Source organism: Bufo bufo, chromosome 7, assembly GCF_905171765.1.
Source record: "Bufo bufo chromosome 7, aBufBuf1.1, whole genome shotgun sequence".
NCBI classification, from domain to species: Eukaryota; Metazoa; Chordata; class Amphibia; order Anura; family Bufonidae; genus Bufo; species Bufo bufo.
This window is the reverse complement of record NC_053395.1, coordinates 121,434,139-121,455,237: the sequence shown is the minus strand read 5'-3', so window position 1 is coordinate 121,455,237 and position 21,099 is coordinate 121,434,139. Positions and strand designations below refer to the sequence as shown.

The window sequence follows — 21,099 nt, the reverse complement described above, 5'->3', positions numbered from 1 at the left end:
TTAGGCCTGCGTTTCATACATCTGGAATTAGCAAACTAATTTGCTGGGGTTGGGAAAACATATATGTACTCATACTAGAATCTGTCAAAGAAAGCGGTACTCACATATAACAGTCATTCCATCTGTAATCCATACAGTCAAAAGACTGAAAGTATTCCAGTGAGGGGATTTTGCTTATAAAAAATAATATATTTCATTGTGGTGCGAGTTGAATCGCAACAATGAAGAAAAATACTATTAAGGGACGAGGACGCGGTCGTGGTGGTGTCCGTGGAGCCTCTGTTGCTGGTAGAGGACGTGGCCGTTCGGCCCCAGGCGCACACAGTAGGGAACGAACTCCCTCAACTAGCCGGCAGAATGTACCGCAATATCTCGTGGGGCACAATGCCGCTCTTAGGATGGTAAGGCCTGAGCAGGTACAGGCATTAATCGATTGGGTGGCCGACAGTGCTTCCAGCACGTTCACCACATGGTCTTCCACCCAGTCTTCTGCGGAAAGCGCACAGGTGGCACCTGAAAACCAAGCCCATCAGTCTGTCACATCACCCCCAAGCATATCAGGGAAACGGTCTGAGCCACAAGTTATGCAGCAGTCTCTTCTTCTGTTTGAAGACTCTGCTTCCAGGGTTTCCCAGGGGCGTCCACCTAGCCCTTCCCCAGTGGAGGAAGACATACCATGCACTGACGCACAACCACTTATGTCTCCAGATGAAGAGGACATGGGAATACCACCACAGCAGAGTCACCGACTCTCTGATGATGACGAAACACAGGTGCCCACTGCCGCGTCTTTTTGCAGTGTGCAGACTGAACAGGAGGAGGTCAGGGAGGGAGACTGGGTGGAAGACGATGCAGAGGACGATGAGGTCTTAGACCCCACATGGACTGAAGGTCGTGGCGATGACTTTCACAGTTCAGAGGAAGAGGTAGTGGTGAGACCGAGACAACAGCGAAGCCAAAGAGGGAGCAGGGGGCCAAAGCAGACGAGCCGCCGCCCCCAGAGTTCGCCTGCTACTGGACATCGCCAACAGGGACCCAGCCCCACAAAGGCAGCTTCAAAGAGTTCCCTGGCATGGCACTTCTTTAAACAATGTCCTACCGACAAGACCCGAGTGACTTGCACGCTCTGCCATCAGAGCCTGAGGCGAGGCATTAACGTTCTGAACCTCAGCACAACCTGCATGACCAGGCATCTACATGCAAAGCATGAACTGCAGTGGGGTACACACCTTAAAAACCAGGCACTCGCTGAGGCTCCCCCTGCTCCCTCTACCGCTGCTGCCTCGGCTTCCGCCTCGAGACGAATGTTGCCACCTGCCGAGCAGCAAACAGAGGATGTGCCACCGACACCACCACCACCGCCACCGTCAACTAGCGTCTCCACTATATCACACAGCAGCGTTCAGCTCTCAATATCTCAAACCTTAGAGAGGAAGCGCAAATTCCCCCCGAGTCACCCTCGAGCCCTTGGCCTGAACGCCAGCATTTCTAAACTGCTGGCCTTTGAAATGCTGTCATTCCGGCTGGTGGACACAGACAGCTTCAAAAAGCTGATGGCCATGGCTGTCCCGCAGTATGTGGTTCCCAGCCGCCACTACTTCTCCAAGACAGCCGTGCCTTCCCTGCACATGCAAGTGTCCGATAAAATCAAGTGTGCACTGCGCAACGCCATTTGTGGCAAGGTCCACCTAACCACAGATACGTGGACCAGTAAGCACGGCCAGGGACACTATATCTCACTAACTGCACACTGGATGAATGTAGTGGCGGCTGGGCCCCTGGCGGACAGTTCCTTGGCGCACGTCCTTCCGCCCCCTAGGATCGCAGGGCATCATTCTCTGCCTCCTGTAGCCTCCTCCTCCTACTCGGCTTCCTCCTCCACTGCTTCCACCAGCTCATCCGGTCAGCCACACACCTTCACCACCAACTTCATCACAGCCCGGGGTAAACGTCAGCAGGCCATTCTGAAACTCATATGTTTGGGGGACAGGCCCCACACCGCACAGGAGTTGTGGCGGGGTATTGAACAACAGACCGACGAGTGGTTTCTGCCGGTGGGCCTCAAGCCAGGCCTGGTGGTATGCGATAATGGGCGAAATCTTGTGGCAGCTCTGGGACTAGCCGGTTTGACGCACATCCCTTGCCTGGCGCATGTGCTGAACTTGGTGGTGCAGAGGTTCATTCACCACTACCCCAACATGTCAGAGCTGCTGCATAAAGTGCGGGCCGTCTGTGCGCGCTTCCGCCGTTCACATCCTGCCGCTGCTCGCCTGTCTGCGCTACAGCGGAACTTCGGCCTTCCCGCTCACCGCCTCATATGCGACGTGCCCACCCGGTGGAACTCCACCTTGCACATGCTGGAGAGACTGTGCGAGCAGCAGCAGGCCATAGTGGAGTTTCAGCTGCAGCACGCTCGCGTCAGTCGTACTGCCGAACAGCACCACTTCACCACCAATGATTGGGCCTCCATGCGAGACCTGTGTGCCCTGCTGCGCTGTTTCGAGTACTCCACCAACATGGCCAGTGGCGATGACACTGTTATCAGCGTTACAATACCACTTCTATGTCTCCTTGAGAAAACACTTAGGGCAATGATGTTAGAGGAGGTGGCCCAGGTGGAGGAGGATGAGGGCTCGTTTCTAACACTTTCGGGCCAGTCTGTTCGAAGTGGCTCAGAGGGAGGTTTGTTTAAGCAGCAGAGGACAGGTTCACAAGTCGCCAGCCAAGGCACTGTACTGGAGGACGAGGAGGATGAGGAGGAGGAGGTGGAGGGGGACGAGGATGACGCAAGTTCACAGCGGGGGGGCAGCCCAGGCCCATCACTGGTGCGTGGCTGGGGGGATACGGTGGACGATGACGATACGCCTCCCACAGAGGACAGCTTGTCCTTACCCATGGGTAGCCTGGCCCACATGAGCGAATATATGCTCCAATGCCTGCGCAACGACAGCAGAGTTGCCCACGTTTTAACGTGTGCAGACTACTGGGTGGCCACCCTGCTGGATCCCCGGTATAAAGACAATGTGCCCACTTTAATTCCTGAACTGGAGCGCGACCGTAAGATGCGCGAGTACAAGCGCACGCTGATAGAGGCGCTCTTGAGAGCATTCCCACATGTCACAGGGGAACAGGTGGAAGGTGAAGGCAGAGGAGTGGCAAGAGGTCGCCAACGCAGCTGTGTCACGGCCAGCTCATCTGAGGGCAGGGTTAGCATGGCAGAAATGTGGAAAAGTTTTGTCTCCACGCCACAGCTATCTGCACCGACACCTGATACGGAACGTGTTAGCAGGAGGCAGCATTTCACTAACATGGTTGAACAGTATGTCTGCACACCCCTCCACATCCTGACGGATGGTTCGGCCCCATTCAACTACTGGGTTTCGAAATTGTCCACGTGGCCAGAGTTAGCATGTTATGCCTTGGAGGTGCTTTCCTGCCCGGCGGCCAGCGTTTTATCTGAACGCGTATTCAGCACGGCAGGGGGCGTCATTACTGACAAGCGCAGCCGCCTGTCCACAGCCAACGTGGACAAGCTGACCTTCATAAAGATGAACCAGGCATGGATCCCACAGGACCTGTCCCTCCCTTGTGCAGAGTAGTCCTTATTAACTGCCTAAAACATGTCTTGTTGTGCTACGGGCCACTTCTTTATTTGATACAAATTTTATGAAACCCACAGTTGAATGAAACTCTTCTCTGTCTGGGCGCCGGGGCCTAACCAGATGAAAGTGGCCGGTTAAACTAACGGGTGACATGAAGCCATAACCTCTGCCATGCTACCTCTGTCTTCTGTCTGGGTGCTGAGGCCTAAGTCAAATAAAGCGGTCTTCTGCTGTGCTGGGGGATATGAAGCTAATCTCTGACCTCTCTCCTCTGTCTGGGTCCAAAGGCCTAAATCACTGAAAGAGGCCTTCTCCTGTGGTGTGTGATATGATGCCAGAATATGTGCTGTGGGGCCTCTCTCCTCTTCCTGGGTGCAGGGGTCAAATAAACTAAATTGTGGCCTACTCCTGTGGTGGCTGATATGATGCCAGAATATGTGCTGTGGTGCCTCTCTCCTCTTCCTGGGTGCGGGGGTCAAAGTAACTCAATGGTGGCTTCTCCTGTGGTGGCTGATATGATGCCAGAATATGTGCTGTGGGGCCTCTCTCCTCTTCCTGGGTGCAGGGGTCAAAGTAACTCAATGGTGGCTTCTCCTGTGCTGATTGATATAAAGCTGATGGTTGTGCCATCTGACATGGTTGCCAGGGTCTGATTCAATGGGGGCCTACTACTGTGGTAGGTGATCTAAATGCCTGATTCTCTGCTGTGAAACCTCTCTCCTCCGTCTGGGTGTAGGGGTCAAAGTCTTTCAAAGTCGCCTTCTCCTGTGCTGATTGATATGAAGCTGATGGTTGTGCCATCTGACATGGTTGCCGGGGTCCCATTAAATTGTGGCCTACTCCTGTGGTGGTTGATATGATGCCTGATTCTCTGATGTGGAACCTCTCTCCTCTGTTTGGGTGAAGGGGTCAAAGTAACTAAATGGTGGCTTCTCCTGTGGTGGCTGATATGATGCCAGAATATGTGCTGTGGGGCCTCTCTCCTCTTCCTGGGTGCAGGGGTCAAAGTAACTCAATGGTGGCTTCTCCTGTGGTGGCTGATATGATGCCAGAATATGTGCTGTGGTGCCTCTCTCCTCTTCCTGGGTGCGGGGGTCAAAGTAACTCAATGGTGGCTTCTCCTGTGGTGGCTGATATGATGCCAGAATATGTGCTGTGGTGCCTCTCTCCTCTTCCTGGGTGCGGGGGTCAAAGTAACTCAATGGTGGCTTCTCCTGTGGTGGCTGATATGATGCCAGAATATGTGCTGTGGTGCCTCTCTCCTCTTCCTGGGTGCAGGGGTCAAAGTAACTAAATGGTGGCTTCTCCTGTGGTGGTTGATATGATGCCTGATTCTCTGCTGTGAAACCTCTCTCCTCCATCTGGGTGTAGGGGTCAAAGTCTTTCAAAGTCGCCTTCTCCTGTGCTGATTGATATAAAGCTGATGGTTGTGCCATCTGACATGGTTGCCAGGGTCTGATTCAATGGGGGCCTACTCCTGTGGTGGGTGATCTAAATGCCTGATTCTCTGCTGTGAAACCTCTCTCCTCCGTCTGGGTGTAGGGGTCAAAGTCTTTCAAAGTCGCCTTCTCCTGTGCTGATTGATATGAAGCTGATGGTTGTGCCATCTGACATGGTTGCCGGGGTCCCATTAAATTGGGGCCTACTCCTGTGGTGGGTGATCTAAATGCCTGATTCTCTGCTTTGAAACCTCTCTCCTCCGTCCGGGTGTAGGGGTCAAAGTCTGTCAAAGTCGCCTTCTCCTGTGCTGATTGATATAAAGCTTATGCTTGTGCCATCTGACATGGTTGCCGGGGTCTGATTCAATGGTGGCCTACTCCTGTGGTGGGTGATCTAAATGCCTGATTCTCTGCTGTGTAACCTCTCTCCTCCGTCTGGGTGTAGGGGTCAAAGTAACTAAATGGTGGCCTACTCCTGTGGTGGGTGATATGATGCCTGGTTCTCTGCTGTGGGACCTCTCTCCTTTGTCTGGGTGCTGTGGTCAAAATAATAGTAAGCGACCTTCTCCATTGGTGGGTGACTTGAAGCCTGATTCTGTGCTATGGGACCTCACTCCAATTAATATTGTTTAATTTTTATTTATTTTATGTTAACTCATCATTTCCCTATCTACATTTGTTTGCAGGGGATTTAACTACATTTTGCTGCCTTTTGCAGCCCTCTAGCCCTTTCCGGGTGTGTTTTACAGCCTTTTTAGTGCCCAAAAGTTCGGGTCCCCATTGACTTCTATGGGGTTCGGGTTCGGGATGAAGTTCGGGTCGAGTTCGGATCCCGAACCCGAACATTTTTCGAAAGTTCGGCCGAACTCGTCGAACCCGAACATCCAGGTGTTCGCTCAACTCTACTTGTGACAAAAAATATAAAATTCTAGGAACTCGCCATGCCCCTCACGGAATACCTTGGGGTGTCTTCTTTCCAAAATGGGGTCACTTGTGGGGTAGTTATACTGCCCTGGCATTTTCCAGGGGCCCTAATGTGTGGTAAGTAGGTAAATGACCTGTGAAATCCTAAAGGTGCTCTTTGGAATGTGGGCCCCTTTGCCCACCTAGGCTGCAAAAAAGTGTCACACATGTGGTATTGCCGTATTCAGGAGAAGTTGGGAAATGTGTTTTGGGGTGTCTTTTTACATATACCCATGCTGGGTGAGAGAAATATCTCGGCAAAAGACAACTTTTCCCATTTTTTTATACAAAGTTGGCATTTGACCAAGATATTTATCTCACCCAGCATGGGTATATGTAAAATGACACCCCGAAACACATTGCCCAACTTCTCCTGAGTACGGCGATACCACATGTGTGACACTTTTTTGCAGCCTAGATGCGCAAAGGGGCCCACATTCCAAAGAGCACCTTTAGGATTTCACAGGTCATTTACCTACTTACCACACATTAGGGCCCCTGGAAAATGCCAGGGCAGTATAAATACCCTACATGTGACCCCATTTTGGAAAGAAGACACCCCAAGGTATTCAATGTGGGGCATGGCGAGTTCATAGAAGTTTTTTTTTTTGGGCACAAGTTAGCGGAAATTGATTTTATTTATTTTTTTCTCACAAAGTCTCCCTTTCCGCTAACTTGGGACAAAAATTTCAATCTTTCATGGACTCAATATGCCCCTCACGGAATATCTGGGGGTGTCTTCTTTCCGAAATGGGGTCACATGTGGGGTATTTATACTGCCCTGGCATTCTAGGGGCCCTAAAGCGTGAGAAGAAGTCTGGAATATAAATGTCTAAAAATTTTTACGCATTTGGATTCCGTGAGGGGTATGGTGAGTTCATGTGAGATTTAATTTTTTGACACAAGTTAGTGGAATATGAGACTTTGAAAAAAATAATAATTTCCGCTAACTTGGGCCAAAAAAATGTCTGAATGGAGCCTTACAGAGGGGTGATCAATGACAGGGGGGTGATCAATGACAGGGGGGTGATCAGGGAGTCTATATGGGGTGATCACCCCCCTGTCATTGATCACCCCCCTATAAGGCTCCATTCAGATGTCCGTATGTGTTTTGCGGATCCGATCCATGTATCCGTGGATCCGTAAAAATCATACGGACATCTGAATGCAGCCTGACGGGGGGTGATCAATGACAGGGGGGTGATCAATGACAGGGGGGTGATCAGGGAGTCTATATGGGGTGATCACCCCCCCTGGAAGGCTTCAGGGAGACGCCTGTATGTGTTTTGCGGATCCGATCCATCTATCAGTGGATTCGTAAAAATCATGCGGACGTCTGAATGGAGCTTTACAGGGGGGTGATCAATGACAGGGGGGTAATCAATGACAGGGGGGTGATCAGGGAGTCTATATGGGGTGATCACCACAGTCATTGATCACGCCCCTGTAAGGCTCCATTCAGACGTCCGTATGCGTTTTGCGGATCCGATCCATCTATCAGTGGATCCATAAATATCATGCGGACGTCTGAATGGAGCTTTACAGGGGGGTGATCAATGACAGGGGGGTGATCAGGGAGTCTATATGGGGTGATCACCACAGTCATTGATCACGCCCCTGTAAGGCTCCATTCAGACGTCCGTATGCGTTTTGCGGATCCGATCCATCTATCAGTGGATCCGTAAAAATCATGCGGACGTCTGAATGGAGCTTAACAGGGGGGTGATCAATGACAGGGGGGTAATCAATGACAGGGGGGTGATCAGGGAGTCTATATGGGGTGATCACCACAGTCATTGATCACGCCCCTGTAAGGCTCCATTCAGACGTCCGTATGCGTTTTGCAGATCCGATCCATCTATCAGTGGATCCGTAAAAATCATGCGGACGTCTGAATGGAGCTTTACAGGGGGATGATCAATGACAGGGGGGTAATCAATGACAGGGGGGTGATCAGGGAGTCTATATGGGGTGATCACCACCGTCATTGATCACGCCCCTGTAAGGCTCCATTCAGACGTCCGTATGTGTTTTGCGGATCCGATCCATCTATCAGTGGATCCGTAAAAATCATGCGGACATCTGAATGGAGCTTTACAGGGGGGTGATCAATGACAGGGGTGTAATCAATGACAGGGGGGTGATCAGGGAGTCTATATGGGGTGATCACCACAGTCATTGATCATGCCCCTGTAAGGCTCCATTCAGACGTCCGTATGCGTTTTGCGGATCCGATCCATCTATCAGTGGATCCGTAAAAATCATGCAGACATCTGAATGGAGCTTTACAGGGGGGTGATCAATGACAGGGGGGTAATCAATGACAGGGGGTGATCAGGGAGTCTATATGGGGTGATCAGGGGTGATCAAGGGTGAATAAGGGGTTAATAAGTGACAGGGGGGGGTGTAGTGTAGTGGTGCTTGGTGCAACATATTACTGAGCTACCTGTGTCCTCTGGTGGTCGATCCAAACAAAGGGGACCACCAGAGGACCAGGTAGCAGGTATATTAGACGCTGTTATCAAAACAGCGTCTAATATACCTGTTAGGGGTTAAAAAAATCCCATCTCCAGCCTGCCAGCGAACGATCGCCGCTGGCAGGCTGGAGATCCACTCTCTTACCTTCCGTTCCTGTGAGCGCGCACGCCCGTGTGCGCGCGTCCACAGGAAATCCCGGCTCACGCGAGATGACGCCAATCGGCGTTAGCGTAGCCTGGGGGAGCCGCCGCAATGACGCCTTTCGGCGTTACAGTTGCGGCAACTGGTTAAAGGGGCTGTCCACTTTCTTATTACTGTTGGCCAATGTGTATTTGAGATTACTATATGGCACTTACTAATACAGCCTTTGTTGATATTTTGGGCCATCTTCTAGATTTCATAAGCCATGTCCCCTCATTGGACAAATATTCTTTGCTGTCCACATAGAGGTCTTGTCCATAAAATGGCCACGGATTGAGGGTTCTCTATTCAATCACACTGCACCTGCACTAAGCTCCCAACAGTGCACATGCAGACGGCAGGTGCAGTGTATATGAATGGGGGAGACTGAGTGATTTGCCTGGTCACATGACCCTCCATCAGCAGCCATTGTATGGACAGGACCTGTCTGAGGACAGTAAAAAAAAAAAATACTTGCCCAAAAAGGAGGCATACATTATGAAATAAAGAAAATGGCAGAGAATATTAAAGGTTATATTAGTAAGTGTCATATAATCATCTCATAAACACATTTATCAACAGATAGTAATAGAGAATGAGGGGCACTCCTTATAAGGGAACAGAAGGCGGTAGTCAGGATAAGATATTTTGCAATTAAAATTTAATGCACACAACATACATCACATCCAATTGTCATATAAAAACTTCAATTCAATAAATTCAATTCCAGAAGAAATTGATGGAAAAGTTTGCGTCTCTCTGAATATATATTTTTTCAGAGTTTTATTTGATGCTATTTACTATCCAGTATGCTTTTTTAACCTTTAATAGGTAGATTTTATAGTTTTTATTATTTTTGGAAAAAACGCATCAGAAACGCATCAAAAACGCACCTGACCGCATGTGCGTTTTTCATGCGTTTTTTCTCCAATTGTTATTGTGATAACATCTGCATTGTCATTTTTATGTTTTACTTATTTATAAGCTATTTTATGTAAAATAAATATTTTATAGTTATTTTATGTGGGGGAATCTCCATATTATTACTGGATCCCTATATAGATGTTTATGTATGTGATTGGACACATGGGAGCGCATATACTGATGCGGGGGTTGATGGATGCGTCTCCTTATGCGGTTATAGTACCCATATTATTTTATAATGTCTTTGAATATGCTATGAATGCTGTAGGATATGTTGTCCTACATGGATTAGAACTGATTCCCATATCGGGTTTTCCTGAGGTCCCAATTAGTACAGTCTCACCTGTGGCTGGCTTCCTGGGAGGATATAAAAAGCTGTCCAGAGCTCACTGTCTTTACCACTGAGGAAGGGGTGTATACCCTAATACGCGTTTGGGCAAGTTTGGACAGTGAGCCTTCTCTCTCCCCCAAGTATTGCAAGTGACCGAGCAGTGACTACGTCGGTCGGGGTGATCTGCAGAGCCAGTCTCGCATTGAGGTGGTGTTTGTAAAGCACAACAAGATACGCCACTACAGCTCCAGCTGGTAAAACACGTGAGACGTCACGCTTTGACTCCACACCACGTGGGACGCCGCGTTCAGCTGTGTTTGGCTGTTACTTCGCTTCACTACAACGAGCGGACTAAAGGCATATGGTAAGAAGCATTCACTGCCATCATTTTGCTACATCAGAAAGGCGCTATATTTTGCCACATTTTCGCTAAATCTGTTAAGCGATTATCTCCAGGACTTGATCTAACCATCTATCCTCCTGCCCTGGAGGTTTGAGGCTGGACATTGTGTGGCAACTATACCTTTACTTGATACTATTTAACCACACGCTCTTGGAATTGCATTCAGGTATTATTAACCTGCTGGGACTTTATCTCATTGTGGGCAGTGTCCCATGAACCTTGAACTTTCTTTTGTACAGGTTTTTTCAGGACCCCACCTTTTGGTTCTCCTTTTTTTATTGAATTGAAGTTTTTATATGACAATTGGATGTGATGTATGTTGTGTGCATTAAATTTTAATTGCAAAATATCTTATCCTGACTACCGCCTTCTGTTCCCTTATAAGAAGTGCCCCTCATTCTCTATTACTAATTTTTGTCTACCGTGCGGTCTGGGTGGACCGAGAGGTGAGCACCCATTTCCATCCGGTCTATAGGTTGAGCCGCTGGTTCCTATCACATTTATCAACAGCAGCCAGAAAGTGGCCAACCCCTTTAAACACATGGTTAAATCTTTAGCCACAGTTGCTAAACTATTCACACAGACAGTAGCTTAGATTCAATCCCATTTTACATGCCTTAAATGTTTCATGTTTAACTAACTTTTTCGTTATCATTCCAATCCCCAATATCCCTTTTATTTTTTGTCCTTCCCATCCAACTTCCCTTGAAGATTTTCTAATCTTTATATTGTTAAGCCTTACTGTGCAAAGTATTATTTTATTCTTCATAAATAATAGCACACAGGTTTTATAGTTACCAGGAGTTAAAGAAAACCTGTCATCAAATCTACCTGAGAAGAGTCAGGGTTATTCATAAGCCCCTGCTGTCGCCACCCATATGCTGATGATTGACCAGTCTTCTCCCTAGAAGAGAACTGTCGATCATCAGCAGAAGGGTGGGGACAGCAGAAACTTATGAATAAGGCTTAGTTCACGCTTTAGTTATTTGGTCAGTTATTATGAGCCAAGACCAGATGAGGGTCAAAAATACAGAATAGGTGCACATATTTAAATTACGCCTGATCTCAGAGTAGGCATCACTACTGGTTTTGGCTCACAATAGCAGATGGAAATAACTGACCAAATAACTAATGTGTGAACTCAACCTAAGGCTTCATGCACATGACCGTATGTATTTTGCAGTCCGCAAAAAAAAGTATCAGCAAAAAATATGGATGACGTCCGTGTGCATTCCGTATTTTGCGGAACAGAACAGCTGTCCCCTAATAGAATAGTACTATCCTTATCCGTAATGCGGACAAAAATAGGAAATTCGGAAACGGAATGCACACAAAGTAACTTCCGTCTTTTTTAAAGACCCATTGAAATGAATAGTTCCATTTACGGTCCTAAAAACAAAAACGGAACAGACGCGGAAATAAAATACGTTTGTGTGCATGATGTCTAACTCTGACTCTTTTCAGGTAGATTTGACTCTTTTCAAGGCCTTTGCTGCAATAATTATGATGCTGATGTTCTTCAACCTCTTACTTTTAGCTCATGAATGACACACAGCTGAAATCAGCTAATTTGTCACTACTTTATGAGGGAAAAGTGGCTGGGATGCTAGTTCTCAGCTGGATCACCCTAGTAAGTATGCCTGGCATTGCTCCTAGCAACCATGAGGATGACTGCTGTAGGAAGGATGGGAAGAGAAGTGCAGCAAAGGTCAGGCAGATGCTGGTGGTAGGGGACTCCATTATTAGGCTAACAGACAGGGTCATCTGTCGCTGAGACCGTGAGTGCCAAACAGTGTCTTGGAGCATCTCCTGTAGCATACTGTAATAATACAGAGGGTAAATGGGAGATCTTTAAATCTACATTGGGTAATTTCACCGCAAAAATTATTCTTGTATGTACCAAGTACAGTATAAAAGGCGAAAAGTAAACCCCACATGGCTTGTAGCTACTGTAAAAAGGGCAATAAAAACACTAGTCTGAGGTGTCAGCTGTACCCTTTACAAAGGGCCTAAAAAAAATCTGTAAAAAATGATGGATTAAGAGAGCAAAACAAATCTCCAAAAAATATTTAAATACAGTATATAAATGGGTACCCTATTATTCAATTTATTAATGATAACAAGGATGGGATAAATAGCACCATTTCTATTTTTGCAGATGACTCCATGCTATGTTGTACTGTACAGTCTATGGAAGATGTCCAAAAACTACAAGCTGACTTGGACACTCTTGAGTGATTGGGCATCAACTTGGCAAATGAGTTTCAATGTGGATAAATGTAAAGTTATGCATCTGGGTAGTAATAATGTACAGTAGGTGCATCATATATCCTAGGGCAAGTAACACTGGGAGAGTCACTTGTAGATACGTATTTGGGTGTACTTGAAGATCATAGACTAAATAACAGCATACAATGTTAGTTGCCTGCTTCTAAGTCTAGCAGGATATTGTCATGTATTGAACGAGACATGAACTCGCAGGTCAGGGATGTAATATTACCACTTTACAAAGATTTGGTGTGGCCTCATCTGGAACATGCAGTTCAGTTCTGGGCACCAGTCCACAGATAGGATGCTTTGGAGCTTGAAAAGGTACAAAGGAGGGCAACTAAACTGGCATGGAGGGTCTTAGGAGGAAACATTAAAATAATTCAATGTATTTAGTCTTGAGAAGAGCTGCCTAAAAGGGGAAATCATTAACTTATACAAACATATAAATGGGTTGTATAAAAAAATATAGCGAAAAACTGTTCTATACAAAATCACCTCAAAAGACAAGGGGACACTGCCTCCGACTGGAGATGAAAATGTTCAGTCTCCAGAAGCGTCCAGGTTTCTTTACTGTAAGAATTGCTAATCTGTGGAATAGTCTACCTCAGGATGTGGTCACAGGAGGAACACTGGTTAGTTTTTAAAAATGGCTTAGATGAATTGTTAAAAGTAAATTACATAAATGATTATGAAAATGTGTAGAAATCTGGGTCTCGCTACCTCTCACATAACCACCCACCCCTTAGTTAAACTTGATGGACTTTTTTTCATACGTATTAACCATATGTAACTATATGTAATATCGCAAATTCAAAGTTAATACATTTGTACTCAGACTTCATGCTTTATTTCTAGTAATATATATATATATATATATATATATATATATATATATATATATATATATATATAATTAAAAGTAACTTACCCCAGCCTATAAGCGTAAAGCCCCATAAGTATTTTGTGTCTGAAAAGAATGCTACAAAAATCAAGCTGTGCAGGTAGAGTCCTTCAACCAGAATCCAATAGTAATTAGTTGCCAAAAAATAAATGAACATTACAACGGCAATTTTACATCCAACCTATAAAGAGAAAAAAAAAAAAAAAGAAATCCTATGATTAATATAGTTTTCCACACCAAAATGTAAAAAAATAAGTTAAAACAAAATGGGGGAGATTTGCATTTACTAAACCTTGTGTAACCCTTGTACTAGGATTGTCACTAGAGATGAGCGTATCTAAGTTGACGAAGTGGAATTCTGAATTTCTGGAAAAATTAAATTTGCACTGAATCCGAATTTCCTCCTGCAATCAAATAGGAAGGTTGACTATAGAGACAGCTGTGTTTAATTCGCTATGCGATTATATCACTTTGCTTTTTTTAAAAATAAATAGAATCATTATAATAATCAAGTATTATAATTAGTCTATTTATTAAAAAAAAAAGCTAAGTAATATTATCGCATAGCGAATTAAAAACTTAGCTGTCTCTAGTCAACTTTCCTATTTGATTGCTAGAATTAGCGAAGTTGACGAATATGGAGCTAAAACAAAGATGGAGAATATTTTGTTATCTTCGTTTTGAGGAATATGACGAATACATTCGTCATATTCGTCATCTTCGCTAATTCTACCAAGCCAACCATAGTAAACCAGGTCTAATTTGAAATCGTAATGCGATTAATTCAAGTTATATTAATCGCATTGCAATTTCAACTTGAGGCTGCTGCTAGGTCTCTAATGGAATGGGTCAGCTTTCTAGAATTAACGAACTTAACTAATATTGAATCTAGCAGTGCTAATTTGTAATCACAATGCGATAATATTTGCCATTATTATTAACCACAATGCGAATCCAACTTTTATAATGCACTATTCTGACATACAGTACTACAGGGCTCGACAAATCCCGGGCGCCAGGTCGCCATGGCGACCAGGAATTTGGTCCTGGCGCTTGGGTATTTGTCAGCCCGTTTTCAAAGATGCGCTCTCGGCGCGCACCATGGTTTCCTGAGCCGGCACAGTGGAGAAGGAGAGGAGTCCCTCCCTCCCCACTGTGCGCGGCTGCCGCTGGCCACTAAGAACAGAGTAGGAGGAGGGACTGTAGCCACTGCGCCACCAATGAATGTTCCGGCCATATCCCGGCCCCTATGACTGCACGCTGTGATCCGCGCGATTAACTCCACAGTTGAGGGGTTATTCGCGCGGATTACAGCGTCCTGTCAGAGGTCGGGTGCCGGGTTCTTCAGTCTCGACTCTCTGCATCGGTGGGCAGTGGGCAGTTCCGATCGGAGTCCCAGCAGTGTAATGCTGGGGCTCCGGTCGGTTACCATGGCAGCCAGGAGTCACGCTACTGAAGTCCTGGCTGCGATGGTATGTTAGTAAGCAGCATTATACTCACGTGCACCGTGGCCGCCGGGCGCTCCTTCTTCTGTCTGTGCGGCTCATTGCTAATGCTTATAGCATTAGCAATGCTCCGCACAGACCTATGAGAAGAAGGAGCTCCCGGCGATCACGGCGCACGTGAGTATAATGCTGCTTACTAACATACCATCGCAGCCAGGACTTCAATAGCGTCCTGGCTGCCATGGTAACCATTACACTGCTGGGACTCCGATCGGAACTGCCCACTGCCACCAATAATTAATACTGGGGAGGGAGGCGGGGATGGGGCTGATCAGAGGGAGGCTGTAGGGGCTGATCAGAGGGAGGCTGGAGGGGCTGATCAGAGGGAGGCTGGAGGGGCTGATCAGAGGGAGGCTGGAGGGGCTGATCAGAGGGAGGCTGGAGGGGCTGATCAGAGGGAGGCTGGAGGGGCTGATCAGAGGGAGGCTGGAGGGGCTGATGAGAGGGAGGCTGGAGGGGCTGATGAGAGGGAGGCTGGAGGGGCTGATGAGAGGGAGGCTGGAGGGGCTGATGAGAGGGAGGCTGGAGGGGCTGATGAGAGGGAGGCTGGAGGGGCTGATGAGAGGGAGGCTGGAGGGGCTGATGAGAGGGAGGCTGGAGGGGCTGATGAGAGGGAGGGGCTGATCAGAGGCTGGAGGGGCTGATCAGAGGCTGGCTGCCATGGTCAGCTCCCTGCTGTGTGTACTATGCACAGGGCAGCAGGGAGAGTGTAAAGTTCTATTCACCCTAATAGAGCTCTATTAGGGTGAATATGACAAGGGTTCTAGCCCTTAAGAAGGTTAATAGTTATTAAATAAAGTAAAAAAAAAAAAAAAAAAAGTTTAAAGACCCCCCCCCCCCCAAATATAGAAAACAATATATTGCGATATACATGCTTAAAATTATATCGCAATATAGATTTTATGACGCGTCTCCGCCTGGCTCCTAACTTTTTTAGCTGGCTCCTAGATTCCAAGGAAATTTGTCAAGCCCTGCAGTACTATATTTGTTTTATTAGTTAATTCTACCAATACCACCTATAGCAAAATCGCAAAAGCTGGAATTGCAATGCAATAATATTAGTTGCATTTTGAATCCAACACTATTGCTAAAAGATTTGTATTGCTTGTATTGTTAGTTAACAAGTGACCACTACATCTTATCGGTTAAATGTCCACCATCGGTATTACTGACGGTCAAGGACAGTAGCTGTGGGTGTATGCAGCCACACAAAGCAGGTGGCCACGGCGCCCGCATAAGGATTGATCCATGGTTTAATTATTCTGCTAGATGAAGTATAGCTACGTCATTGGGTGTGAAGCGGTAAATGATTATGGCACAAATTATAGTGGTTACATCACACTACAATGTCTGTAACATGTATGTATGGATAGCAGACAAATATCTCTCATATGCACATAGCACCTCTATTTACGTGCTACACACTGTATATTCCACGCTATAAAACCCACACCAACCCCCCCTCCCCACTTAAACCCTCCACCACCTTAAAGCCCCCTCCATCACGTCCCCCCCACCTCCTCACTCACACACAGTTAATGAGAAGTAATGTTTGATCTCCAGTATTTCAGTATTCGCTGGTTCATTTACCACAACCCAGGGTGCACCACGTGGAGGCGAACCAGCTGTACACCCCATACCGTACCGTCACTTCACTACACAGGTACACCTCTCCTCAGATGGCCATTGGCCAATACCCCATTGCTCATACCCCACACACCTACAATATAAATACAATGTAATGTTATAACGGTAACCTAAAATCAAATATTTTCCATTTATAGCCATAATTTTTTATTTTTTTTTATGACCTGATCACATTAATTACTAATACTTGTATTTTAAAAGTTTTGGATTACATGTATGCATGTTGTACAAGGTCTATGATTGGACCTGGTCCCGTCAACCGTGCTGCTAAGAGCGGCACAGTCCACAGTATTCCGTTTGAATTGTGGCACACACATGACCACCGGCACAAGAAAATAGTCATAGTAAATAAGTCGTGCGACCATAAGCGGCGCCATGTCTATTACCCTGTTTCCATGTAACGGCGGCTACTGGATGTAATGATAATGAATTATTACTTTGGCCCAGACTAAATTGTCCGTACTGTAACCCCATTGGTTACAATAAAACAAAACACAACAAATTTTATAGAACAATAAAGTTTAATAAAACAATCTTTAAATAAAGAAAAATATTAATAACATAAATAACAGAAGCCAAAAAAAAATAAGAAAAAAATTATGGTGAACTTTTCATTTTTTGGATGTCGTATATCTGGACTTCTCCAAAGCATTTGACACTGTACCACATAAAAGGTTAGTATATAAAATGAGAATGCTCGGACTGGGAGAAAACGTCTGTATGTGGGTAAGTAACTGGCTCAATGATAGAAAACAGAGGGTGGGTATTAGCGGTACACACTCAGATTGGGTCACTGTCACTAGTGGGGTACCTCAGGGGTCAGTATTGGGCCCTATTCTCTTTAATATATTTATTAATGATCTTGTAGAAGGCTAAGGCCTCTTTCACACTTGCGTTGTTGGGATCCGGCATGCACTTCCGTTGCCGGAGGTGCCTGCCGGATCCGGAAAAACGCAAGTGTACTGAAAGCATTTGAAGACGGAACCGTCTTCCAAATGCGTTCAGTGTTACTATGGCACCCAGGACGCTATTAAAGTCCTGGTTGCCATAGTAGGAGCGGGGAGCGGGGGAGCGGTATACTTACAGTCCGTGCGGCTCCCGGGGCGCTCCAGAATGACGTCAGAGCGCCCCATGCGCATGGATGACGTGATCCATGCGATCACGTGATCCATGCGCTTGGGGCGCCCTGACGTCACTCTGGAGCGCCCCGGGAGCCGCACGGACGGTAAGTACACTGCTCCCCCGCTCCCCGCTACACTTACCATGGCTGTCAGGACTTTAGCGTCCCGGCAGCCATGGTAACCACTCTGAAAAAGCTAAATGTCGGCTCCGGCAATGCGCCGAAACGACGTTTAGCTTAAGGCCGGATCCGGATCAATGCCTTTCAATGGGCATTAATTCCGGATCCGGCCTTGCGGCAAGTGTTCCGGATTTTTGGCCGGAGCAAAAAGCGCAGCATGCTGCGGTATTTTCTCCGGCCAACAAACGTTCCGTACCGGAACTGAAGACATCCTGATGCATCCTGAACGGATTACTCTCCATTCAGAATGCATTAGGATAATCCTGATCAGGATTCTTCCGGCATAGAGCCCCGACGACGGAACTCTATGCCGGAAGACAATAACGCAGGTGTGAAAGAGCCCTTACACAGTAAAATAGAAATTTTTGACAGAAGCCAAAAAAAAAAAAAGAAAAAAATTATGGTAAACTTTTAATTTTTTTCTGCTCTAGGAACAGTTCATCAAGGGCCTTTTGGTTGGCCTCCTCCATTAGGGTGAGCTGGTGGGATAATTCGAGCTTCAGCTCCCTTATCTTTCTCATCTGCAGCGGCCTGAACTCCTTCATTCTTTCGCGCTGCTCCCGCTGCACTTTTTTAATTTTTTTTAATCATGTTGTTGTGAGCTGTAAAAGTAAAGGAAATAAAATTTTTTAATGTACTTTAAAAGACAATCATTGATTGGTGTATAAAACAGATGAAGTCCTGTCTGACCCAGGAAGAAGTACATCAGCGACTTAAAAAGATTAAAATAGACAAATCGCCAGGACCGGATGGCATACACCCCCGTATCCTAAGGTAATTAAGTTATGTCATAGCCAGACCCTCATTTCTGATATTTGCGGACTCTATACTGACAGGGAATGTTCCACAGGATTGGCGCATAGCAAATGTGGTGCCAATATTCAAAAAGGGTCCAAAAACAGAGCCTGGAAACTATAGGCCGGTAAGTTTAACATCTGTTGTGGGTAAACTGTTTGAAGGTTTTCTGAGAGATGCTATCTTAGAGCATCTCAACGGAAGTAAGCAAATAACGCCATTTCAGCATGGCTTCGTGAGGGATCGGTCATGCCAAACTAATTTAATCAGTTTCTATGAGGAGATGAGTTCTAGACTTGACAGCGGCGAATCAATGGATGTCGTATATCTGGACTTCTCCGAATCATTTGACACTGTACCACATAAAAGGTTAGTATATAAAATGAGAATGCTCGGACTGGGAGAAAACGTCTGTATGTGGGTAAGTAACTGGCTCAATGATAGAAAACAGAGGGTCACTGAACTTTTTAAAGTATGCGACTTTAAACGAAAAAGATGGCTTACGGCAAACAGACCAGACAAGTTTGAGAAGATTTGGAGAAGATGGCTAGATGCGGATAAATCAGATATCTTCTCTGCTTAGATTAAAACAGATGATCGTTATAATGTACCTAGTTAGTTTTAGGCTCACGAGTAATTAGCTTTTTCCAACAAGTTATTCACTTGTATGAGCAAGCTATGTCAGATTTTGTATTACATTTTTCTAGTTTGTGACAGGGCGTTATTGATTAGTAACAATGCTTTCCCCCCCACCCCCCCTACCCTATTTCCTTCCCAATTAACTGAATGCTGTTCTTTATGATTTACATTGTAAATCGATGTTATCTATGCTACAAAATTGTTTACTGTTATGATCAGATGGTTTATGTAACCTTTTTGTACTTATGAAAAAAATAAGTATAAAATGTGAATAAAATAATAATTTACACAGAAAACAGAGGGTGGTTATTAACGGTACACACTCAGATTGGGTCACTGTCACTAGTGGGGTACCTCAGGGGTCAGTATTGGGCCCTATTCTCTTCAATATATTTTTTAATGATCTTGTAGAAGGCTTACACAGTAAAATATCATTTTTTGCAGATGACAATAAACTGTGTAAAGTAATTTACACTGAAGAGGACAGTATACTACTACAGAGGTATCTGGATAGATTGGAGGCTTGGGCAGATAAGTGGCAGATGAGGTTTAACACTGACAAATGTAAAGTTATGCACATGGAAAGGAATAATGCAAGTCACCCGTACATACCAAATGGTAAAACACTTGTTAACACTGACATGGAAAAGTATCTGGGAATTTTAATAAACAGCAAACTAAGCTGCAAAAACCAGTGTCAGGCCGCTGCTGCCAAGGCCAATAAGATAATGGGTTGCATCAAAAGGGGCATAGATGCCCGTGATGAGAACATAGTCCTACCACTTTACAAATCACTAGTCAGACCACACATGGAGTACTGTGTACAGTTCTGGGCTCCTGTAAACAAGGCAGACATAGCAGAGCTGAAGAGGGTACAGAGGAGGGCAACTAAAGTAATAACTGGAATGGGGCGGACTACAGTACCCTGAAAGATTATCAAAATTAGGGTTATTCACTTTAGAAAAAAGACAACTGAGGGGAGATCTAATTACTATGTATAAATATATCAGGGGTCAGTACAGAGATCTATCCCATCATCTATTTATCCCCAGGACTGTAACTGTGACAAGGGGACATCCTCTGTGTCTGGAGGAAAGAAGGTTTGTACACAAACATAGAAGAGGATTCTTTACGGTAAGAGCAGTGAGACTATGGAACTCTCTGCCTGAGGAGGTGGTGATGGTGAGTACAATAAGGGAATTCAAGAGGGGCCTGGATGTATTTCTGGAGTGTAATAATATTACAGGCTATAGCTACTAGAGAGGGGCCGTTGATCCAGGGAATTATTCTGATTGCCTGATTGGAGTCGGGAAGGAATTTTTTATTCCACTAAAGTAGGGAAAATTGGCTTCTACCTCACAGGGTTTTTTTTTTGCCTTCCTCTGGATCAACCTGCAGGATAACAGGCCGAACTTGATGTACAAACGTCTTTTTTCGGCCTTATATACTATGTTACTATGTTAATCTGTTATATATTGGTTTATTTAGGATTAATAATAGTTCTTTTGACTTTTGGGTTATGGACTTAGTAGTTAAGTTAATGCTTTTTATGTAGATTAATTACTTTATACTGTTCATGTTTTATATTACTGTTGTGTGTTGTATGTTCTTTGTTGCCTGTGTTATAGTTTTTACACCATTTTTTAGATAAATATTAATATAGTTTTGTGCACTTTATCTTTTAGTCTAAGAAAAATGTTATATATTGGATGCTCGTTACA

The 21,099-nt window shown here is 45.5% G+C and overlaps 1 protein-coding gene across 1 annotated transcript in view; it reads right to left on the bottom strand.

The window, feature by feature from the left end:
- The window catches only part of PTH2R (parathyroid hormone 2 receptor), a 745,316-nt gene that overhangs the window by 494,192 nt on the left and 230,025 nt on the right, over positions 1-21,099 (bottom strand). The window contains exon 5 of the mRNA XM_040441156.1: positions 13,520-13,673. Within this exon, the coding sequence (XP_040297090.1) occupies positions 13,520-13,673 (154 nt within the window). The remainder of the gene's footprint in view (positions 1-13,519; positions 13,674-21,099) is intronic.